This window comes from Myotis lucifugus, unplaced genomic scaffold (genome assembly GCF_000147115.1).
Source record: "Myotis lucifugus unplaced genomic scaffold, Myoluc2.0 scaffold_2011, whole genome shotgun sequence".
Classification (NCBI taxonomy): Eukaryota; Metazoa; Chordata; class Mammalia; order Chiroptera; family Vespertilionidae; genus Myotis; species Myotis lucifugus.
The window spans coordinates 23,739-33,081 of record NW_005873059.1 but is presented as its reverse complement, the minus strand read 5'-3'; the positions used below and the strand labels follow the sequence as shown (position 1 = coordinate 33,081).

The window sequence follows — 9,343 nt, the reverse complement described above, 5'->3', positions numbered from 1 at the left end:
CCAGCCCCTGCCCCACTGTGCCCAAGGAGTAAAGTGAGGGGAGCCCGTGTGACCCCCCCAAAGGTGCTGGTGAGTGGTGAAGGACAGGAAGGAACCAGGCCCTTTAGGCCATGTAAGCCCAATACAGAGGGAAACTCCGAAAGCACCATCCCCCCATCCCCCCGCCCCCCAACACCCCGATGGCCCTCAGCTCCTCTTGGGGGTCTTGGCAGAATCCAGCTCCAAAATTCATGCAAGTTCAATACTTTATTCCATCACAGATCTGGGTTTGTCTTTATATAAAAATAACAGTCTGCCTCAATTTTTGCTCCAGGAAAACGTGTCACGCTCACCTTGTGGCTTCACGTCCCATCCCCCTCGCCCCTGTCCTGTTGGGCCCAGAGCTGTGGCCTTAGGGTGGCAAGAGGGCGGAGGGGAAGATGGCAGGACCGGGAGGAGGCGGGCGGAGCCTGCCTGAGCTGGCTGTGGTGGAGCCCTGGGTGCCACCTTCACTCCTGGAGGTAGGCTTTCAGCCAGACGTTGCCAGACTTCTTCAGCGACCTGGGAGGCAGGGGTGGGGGTGGGTGTTGGGGACTCAACTGCAAGATACTAACCCTGCCCCCCAAGATGATGCATATGCTCAGAGGTGTCCCCCTCCCCCCCTTTCCCCTGGGGCAGGCCGCTGGGTGGGGGTGAAGGGGTGGACTGAGAAGTGAGGCCACCCTCTCAGGAACTGGAGTGGAATCTAGACCTGGCGTGGGAGCGGGGGGAGGGGGGGGGGGGAGAGGGGTAGGGCAAGGCCAAGTCCAGGCAGGAGCCAGGGTGGGCCTGTCCCTCCTCCCCCAGCTCTGTCTGTTGCCTCCTGCTGGGCCCTGCAGCCCAGGGATTGGTGCAGCCCGGCCCCTGTCCACCACTAGCCCAACGTCGGCAGAGGAGCCAGAGATACCAATGACTCGCGGGAAACGCCGTGCCAGGCGTCCTAACGGGGCCCGCGGAGGAGGCTGGGAAGGGCCATGAAGGAGAAGCAGGGGTTCAAACACCGGATGAAGGAAGGGCATCCAGGCACAGGTGGGAGGGCCCTGGTTGGGGGGGTCTGGCCCCCGCTTCCCACCGCCCAGGCTCCCGCCGCCCAGCCCACCCGCCCTGCTCTGTCTGCTTCCCCTCTCGCCCCTTCCGCGCATTCTCGCAGCCAGAGCATCTTCCCAGAATCCACTTCCTGCGTGTCCCTCCCCCGGCCCCGCTCAGCGGCTTCCACACACCAGCTCCTGCCTCGGGCTTTTGCACGGCTGTTCCCCGCCCAGAATATTCCTCCCCAGACGCCTCCGTGGCCTGCCCTCTCCCCTCCCGACTGTCTGCTCACTTGTCGCCTCCATGCCAGCCACCTGCCCCTGGCCCCCCTGCCTGGCGCCCCTCTCCTGCCTCCACCCATGGGTTTTGTAGTCTCGTGTGTTTTTTTTGCCAAAGCACCACTCCTGTCCTCGAGTTTTCTGTAATTCACCTATTTTAGGCGCTTGCTTTCTGGGTCCCCTGCTGGGATGTCAGGCCTAGAAGCCAGGGATCTGGAGCCTCGGTCAGGGCCTGGGCCCAGGGCAGGGGGCCTGCGAGTGAAGGCTGGGAAGGGAGGCCGCAGGCTGAGGACGGAAAGGCTGATGGGAAAGGCCTCACAGGTCAGCGCCCAGAGGGCCTGGGGGGCTCAGAGAGGGGCTGTGGGGACCAGGCGGACAGAGCCCCGGGAGCCACCAGGAGCCCTTACCTGACGATGTCCACCAGGGCGGTGAGGAAGGGCTTCACCTCGTAGGTGAGGCCGTGCTTGGCACACAGCGCCTTGACCAGCGGCGCGATCCTGTGGTAGTTGTGCCTGGGCATCGTGGGGAAGAGGCTGGGGGGGGGGGGGGGAGGGCATGTGCTGGCACCTGAGGTGGGGGGTGCCAGAGGGACCACCCCCCCCACCCCCACCCCAGGCCCTGCTCACCACCCTCCCGGGCCCCAGGGAGCCCAGGCCGCCCGTGGGAAGACTCACGCCCACCCCACGGGGCCCTGGGCCGCGCTCACTGGTGCTCGATCTGGAAGTTGAGGTGCCCGCTGAACCAGTCGATGAAGGGTGAGGACTCCACGTTGCAGGTGGCTGCCAGCTGCCGGAGCGGGTGGGGGCTCAGGTGAGGGAGGCTGGCACGAAGCCCCGAGCCCACGGCATGCCCTGGACCCGGCAGCCCCCTCAGGGCCCCCCTCCCGGCCCACGCTGCCCACCTGCGAGCTGGCCCAGTCCCGGTGCTTCTCGTGGCCAATCTCCTTGGGGATGTGGTTCATCTGCGTGATCCACACGAACCAGTGGCTCTCCAGGACCCTGCACGCGGGGAAGGCTCAGCACTGCCCCTGTCCAGCTCACACACGCAGCGGACCCGGCCTCGGCTTCCTCATCTGTACAATGGGGCTGCGTAAACCCTCCCCCGCTGGTGTGTGGAGCAGCCGCGACCAGCAGGCTCCATGCCGGCTGAGCCCAGAGCAGCCCTGCCCGAGAGGTGAACATCCACGGGGCCGCTTCCCTTAGACCAGCGGTCGGCAAACCGCGGCTCGCGAGCCACAGGCGGCTCTTTGGCCCCTTGAGTGTGGCTCTTCCACAAAATACCGGCTCTTCCACAAAATACCGATTCCTGCGCATGGGACATGAAGTTTCAATCGCACTCTACGTGCGCGCCCGCACGTGGTATTTTGTGGAAGAGCCGCACTCCAGGGGCATAAGAGCCGCGTGTGGCTCGCGAGCCGCGGTTTGCCGACCACGGCCCTAGACCCACTGTCCCGGGGAGCCCGCCACTCTCGCGCCACTTGGTTCTTCCACACCCGGGGAGCAGTCTTGCTGTCCCATCCTGCAGATGGGGAAGTGGAGGCCCTGAGGGCGGTGGGCTGTGGCCAGGGCCCCCTGCTGCCGGGGTGTGAACGCCGTACCTGACAGCCACGAAGAGGAGCAGGGCCCCGGAGACGCTGTAGAAGGGGATGTAGGACCAGAAGAAGCGGCAGTAGAAGCTGGCGGCCCAGAGCAGGTCCTGCAGGGGGCGGAGGACAGAGGTCGAGAAGCAGCCGGCAGGGGGCCGAGGTCACCCACCCTTCCCGCTCGATGTGCCTCGGAGGCCTGGACGGGTCACTGCCCCGCTCGGCCAGGTGGAGGGAGGGTGCCCTGCCCACTGAGCACGGGAGTGAGGGTGCCATGGAGGGGCTGAGGCGGGGAACCCCTGCCTGGGAGACAAACGCGGGTGGAGTTAACCCGGCGGATCCCCACCCCCAGGGAGGACCCCCGCTACCAGCCCCACGCCATGCCCTCGGCGCACACTGGCCGGCCCCCGCGCACAGGTGCCACACGGCTGCATGGCACGCACACCTGTTGGCATTCGTGGACGGGGCTGGCCCCGGGCCCTCCCGCCGCCACTCACCTGCCACTGCAGGCACACCAGCATGTAGGCCAGGTTCTCCACCTCGAAATTCACCAGCGTGAGCAGCGGCGGGCCGACTGCAAGGACAGAGGCTCAGGACAGGGCGGCGCCCGCTGGCCGAGGGGGGCGGTTACTCTGGGACACCGGGGGACTCGGTGCTGGGCCCAGCCAGGGGTGACCCCATCACCCACCAGGCCTGGTCCCCACTCTTCCCTCCGCGGCCGAGCCGCCTCACCGCCTCCTTGGCCCTCCTGCAGGTCAGGGCCAGCCTTTCATGGCCACACCCTTGATCCTCCTCCTGTGCACCCCCACAAGTGCTCTAACCCTCTAGGGCTCTGGACCGCCCTGACGTGAGGGCTGGAAGGAAGAGGGCACCCAGGAGGGGGCCCAGCAGGGGCTAAGGCTTGGCAGTGGGGCAGTCGGCACAGGCTGCGGGCAGGGGTGGCCGAGCAGGGGCTGGGAGAGGCTGGGAGGCGCCGTGATGCGGGTGGTTCACAAGTGCCCCTTCCCCGAGGGGTGGCTGGCGGCTGCCCAGCAGGCAGAAGCGGACAGCGCTGGCTCAGGCGTGGTCCCCCGGCCGTGCCCCGCCCTCGGGGGGACACGGGGACTCACTGAGGAAGAAGTACAGGTGCTGGTGGTTGTAGGGCAGGTATCTGCGCTTCTTCCTGCCGTACTGTGGAGACAGGCGGCGGCTGGGGGGGCAGCTCTCCGGGGCCCCCTCCTCCCAGGCAGGGGCTGGGGCTGGCGGGGGCCACCGGGAAACGACAACTAGATTCTAGCCACTGCGCCCATCGTCGCAGCAGGCTGGGCGGTGGGGAGGGGGTACCTCTGGGGTAGGGGCTCAGCCTGGAACTAGAGTGGGGGGCTTGGTCAGGGGCCAGTCCCCCTCAGCAGCAGGCCCAGCCAGTGTGTGTCCACGTCCTCCCCACGAACCTCAGCAGACGACTCCCCCAAGAGGAAGATGGGCGCCAAGGTCACGTCCGGGTCTTTGTAGGAGACGTTGGGCTTGGCGTGGTGCTGGAAGTGGCGGAAGTTCCACCAATGGGCGGAGAAGCCCTGCAGGGGAGAGGGGGCTCAGGGGAAGCCAGGCCATGTCCACCACGCATGCCCGCACGCTTGGCACCCAGCTCAGCCCCTGCTTGCCCACCGCATGCCCCACCCTCACCTTCAGATGTCCCATCACAAACTGCTGGGCCACGTGGTTCCACCGGGGGCTTCCGGAAAACGGACGTGTGGCCCAGGTCGTGCTGCAAATACCAGCTCTGGGCCTGGGGAGAGAGGCAGGCTCAGGGGATCCGGCCCCTGACTCCGGCCCTGGGGGAGGGTGCTGGCTGCCTGGGGGCCCAGCCCCGGAGCCCCAGTGAGCCCCCCAGTGTGGGGCGCGGTTACGGTGTCTTGGCCAGGTCCAAGCCTCGGACTAATGAAAGGACAGGGTCCTCTCATTGCCACGTGCAAGTCCCAGCTGGAGGGCAGGGCCCTCCCAGCACAATCATAGCCAACGGCTGCGGTTGTGAGCTTGAACCTATGGTCCAAACCCGCGGCCCCACGTGCCTTGTGGTAGAGTTCGGGTGCATGTAGTTGAGTGAGGTTGAAACTCACGAGAATGCTGTAAACAACGTGATCACGCCCCTACTTTGCCTCGTGGCATCTGCTATAAAATAAAGACACGGCTTGTGGGCGCTGGTGCTGTCTCACCGAGACCCAGCTTTCATTCTCTTGTCTGTCTTTCCTCAATCCTTTCACCCCCCCACTCGGGATCGCCCTTGGTTGTGCTGGCCCGGCCCACCCCAGCTCAGGAGGCACACCCACAGCTAACAGTCCTTTCAGGACCTGGTCTACCAGCTTCCTCTTTTTACAGAACACTGAGTTCCGGGCGGTCTCGGGGCCTGCACGTCACGGGGCCGGGGTAGAGCCCTCTGGCTCCCTGCCCTGTGCGCACTCAGGGTGAAGGAAGGAGCTTCCTCAGCTCATTTCAAATGCAGCTTGAGGCCTGGCCGGTGGCTCAGTGGTTAGAGTGCCGGCCCAAGGGTTGCCGGTTTGATTCCCCGGTCAAGGTCACGGACCTCGGACCTCAGTTGCAGGTTCCCCAGCCCCAGTGGGGAGCGTGCGGGAGGCAACCAATCGATGTGTCCCTCTCAGGTAGATACTCCTCTCTCTCCTCCCTCTTCCCCCCTTCCCTCCCTCCCTCCCTTCCGCTCTCTCTAGAAATCCAGGGGAAAAGATCCTCAGCTGAGGCTTAAAATAATTCATTAATTAGTTAATTAAATAAAACGCAGCTTGGCCCTCAGAGACACACCTTATGGGGTCTCTGGTTGGTCATTCACTCCTCCGTTCATTCATTCACTTGTCCGTCTGTTCGTTCATTCATTCATTCATTCATTCATTCACTCAGCAAATGAGTCTAGAACGTCCCCGTGTGTCTGTTGGACAGGTTAGGGGCTGCCAGACAGCGGGGTCACCTGGGAGACGGTCAGGATGAGGGCGGTGAGGGTGCTGGGCAGCCAGCCGGGACCCAGGAGGTAGACGATGAGCCAGGCGAGCAGCTCCATGGCCAGGATGTGGACCAGCAGGAGCGTGAAGAACGCCGGCTGGGCCTCGAACAGCTTCATGTCCTCGGCCGCCTGGCGCAGGGCGCGGAAGTCCTCGACCAGCTGGACCTGCCGCGGCGAGTGGCCCATCAGGGGAGGGAACCAAGTCCCAGGTGTCCCCAAAACGCCCACAGCCACTCCGCCCAGGCCAGGCCCAAGGCGTGTGGCCAAAGGGGTCAGAGGGACAAGAGCGCCTGGCTTGGGGTGTGACCTGGATTGCTACCGGGAGGCAGAGGCTCCCCTGAAAAAAGTGGGGTCTGGGAGAAGCAGAAACAGCCAGCGTGGGCTGAGCCCTTCCAGCTCAGCTCGTCAGAATGCTCGCTGCACCCGGGGATGCGGGCCACAGCAGGCGTCCCTCAGCTCACCCCCAACTGCCTGCCGAGGAGCGGCTGGCAGACAGCCGTGGCCCCGGGTCCCCTTGGGGTGCTGCCGCTGGAGCGGCTACGGCCGTGCCCCCCGTGCCCCCCGGATGGCTCGGCCTCCACCAGGCCCTGCTCACGTTCTGGGCTCCGTCCTGGCTGGGCTCCTCAGGGGCCAGCTCCCCGATCAGCAGGGGCTGCAGGAACTTGCGCACGAAGCTGAGGTCCTGGTGGAAGGCACGGAAGGCGTCCTGAGGGAGAGCAGACAGTCAGGGGGGCAGACAGACAGACAGACCGACCGCGGAGCAGCACCCGAGGCCACAGGCGAGCGGGAGGACGGCTGACGGGAGGGCAGAGCAGACGAGACAGTCGGGCGAGAGTCAGCGGGCTGTTCAGTGGCCACAGGACTAGCCGCCCAGGGGGTCAGCCTCGCCCGGGAGCCGCCCTGGTCCTCCCCGGCCCTGGGGCCCTGCCAGCCAGGCCCAGCGGCTCCGACCGCACGCGGGCTCTCTCCAAACCTACTGGGTGCATTACACTCTGGACCTGCTAGCAGCTCGGAGGTCTCCTTGAAAGACTCGTGATTCCTTTTATGATAGTTTTCAACTTAAAAAAAAAAATCTCTGGAAAGCTTTCTGGAAATCACATGCTTTTCTGCGGCATCGAAAATAAGGCCTGGGTCACAGGCGCCACATTCGGCCGCGGGGGCGGGTAGGGGGTGGGGGGAGGGGGGTGCTCCCTGGAGGGCCGTGCAGGCCGAGTTCTTGGGGGTTTGCAGGGAAGACACTCAACAGTAAAACCCGTTTGATTTTAAAAGCAGGCGCAGAAGATACGTCTTTCAAAAAGTAAATGAAATAGGTCTGACCTTCTCTGTAAATGAGCAGGGCGGCTGGGAGCAGTGCAGGCGCAGGGGTCAGAGGAGAGACACGGAGGCAGATAAAGGCCAAGACACTGGCCAGGGAGGGGCCTGGGCACTGCTGAGTGCGGTGACCTTGGCCGTCACCCCGGGCCGCTCAGCCTCCCCGATCTAGTCGCGGTGTGAGGGGCTCGCGGCTGCTCACAGTTCCTCAGCTGCCTGTCCCCACGTGGCTTCCAGGGGCTCTCTAGGGAGGGGCCGGCCACAGCCACCAACCGCCGAGCTGAGGAGGCAGGGACCCGCGGTGCTGTCCCACGGGCCTGGGGGAGGTGACTGGGCTGCTGAGGAGGTGCCTCTGCAGAAGGGGACTGGACGGGGTGGCCGCCCGTCCGCTCACTAGTGAGCCACCAGCTTCCGGTGAGTGTGGAACAGAAGTGGCAGCCGGGCCTGTCTTGACTGCCAGGCGTCCCGCAGTCCCGGGGAGGGAAGCAGCTTGGGAACCCCCCCACTCCCACCCCCCTCCCCAGCTCCTCAGGGGCCACACCTGGAGGAGGCCTGCGGGGTGCGGGTGGGGTGGGGGAGCTGGGAAGGTGAAGCTTCTGGAATGACCTAGGCCCGCGGGAAGGGAAGAGGGGCTGTGTGAACTGTGGCGTGCAGACCCTCCCCTGGAGGAAGCCTGATGGAGGGCACACGGCCGGGAGGGAGGCTGGCCCCCCAGGAAGCTGCCAGGACCCTGCCCAGCGCTGGAGGGGGCAGGGAGGGGCTCAGCGGACCCTCACTGTGACCTCGAGCGAGTCCATTCTGCCTGGAACTCGGCAAATCCAGGGGCAAGACTCCAGGGCAGTGGTCGGCAAACTGCGGCCCCTTGAGTGTGGCTCTTCCACCAAATACCACGTGCGGGTGCGCACGTACAGTGTGATTGAAACTTCGTGGCCACACTCAAGGGGCCAAAGAGCCGCATGTGGCTCGCGGGCCGCAGTGTGCCGACCACTGCTCCAGGGCCATCCTGACTCTGGACTGCTGAGGTTTTTTCCCTTAATTACAAACATAGGTGTGTTCTTACTGATTTTAGAGAGAGGAGGGGAGAGGGCGAGAGAGAGAAACATTGACCAGCTGCCTCCCCCACGCACCCGACTGAGGATCCAGCCCGCACGCTCCGGAGCTCGGACGGCGCTCAACCACCTGAGCCGGGCCAGGCTTTAACTTTGTAACTGCAGCCGAGCGGCATAAAACGCACATGTTAACCGTTTTCGAAGATACAGTTCAGGGCATGAGGTGTCTTCCCTTTGCTGGGCAACCATCACGCCATCACCTCCAGGACTTTTTCATCCTCCCGAACTCAGCGCTGCCCCATTAAAGGCGACCCCCCCCCCCAGCCCGCGGCACCCACAGTTCTGCTTTATCTCCACGTGAATGTGACAGTCTAGGGACCTCACAGAAGAGAAATGATACAATATTTGTCCCTTTGTGGCTGACTTGTCACTTGGCGTCCTGTCTGCAAGGCTCGTCTCTGTTGTAACCTGTGTCAGAACTTCCTTCCTTCTTAAGGCCAAGACTCTGATTCCCTCGGAACCTCCCCTGGCAGCGCACAGAGGCACACGCACAGGGGCACGGGCACAGAGGCACACACACAGAGGCACACGTGCAGAGGCACACGCACAGAGGCACACGCACAGAGGCACACGCACAGAGGCACACGGGCACAGAGGCACACACGCAGAGACACACACAGGGGCACGCGCACAGAGGCACACGGGGCACAGAGGCACACGCACAGAGGCACACGCACAGGGGCACGGGCACAGAGGCACACGGGGCACAGAGGCACACCGGTCACAGAGGCACACGGGCACAGAGGCACATGCACAGTGGCACACGCACAGGGGCACGTGCACAGATGCACACGCACAGAGGGCACACGCACTGAGGCTCACACGCAGAGGCCCTAGGGCATAGAAGCCTTTCTTCCTTGTGTCATCTCTTAGAAGCCATCCGCACAGGAGGCACACGCACATATGTCCACGCACATAGGGCCATACCCAGAGGCTCATAGGTCACTTAGTTCACCTCCACAGAGGTATAGGTTCACGGAGTCTCATCACAGAAGTCCTAGGGCGTTATTAGGCCCCACCGCACTGG

The 9,343-nt window shown here is 64.4% G+C and overlaps 1 protein-coding gene across 1 annotated transcript in view; it reads right to left on the bottom strand.

Annotated features, from left to right (window-relative positions):
* Positions 1-227: 227 nt before the first annotated feature.
* The window catches only part of FADS3 (fatty acid desaturase 3), a 16,393-nt gene continuing 7,277 nt past the window's right edge, over positions 228-9,343 (bottom strand). The window contains 12 exon segments of the mRNA XM_006108275.3: positions 228-540; positions 1,733-1,858; positions 2,032-2,111; positions 2,227-2,323; positions 2,923-3,020; positions 3,405-3,481; positions 4,017-4,077; positions 4,338-4,460; positions 4,570-4,617; positions 4,619-4,672; positions 5,864-6,061; positions 6,492-6,602. Coding sequence (XP_006108337.1) covers positions 489-540; positions 1,733-1,858; positions 2,032-2,111; positions 2,227-2,323; positions 2,923-3,020; positions 3,405-3,481; positions 4,017-4,077; positions 4,338-4,460; positions 4,570-4,617; positions 4,619-4,672; positions 5,864-6,061; positions 6,492-6,602 — 1,125 coding nt within the window. The 3' untranslated portion in view covers positions 228-488.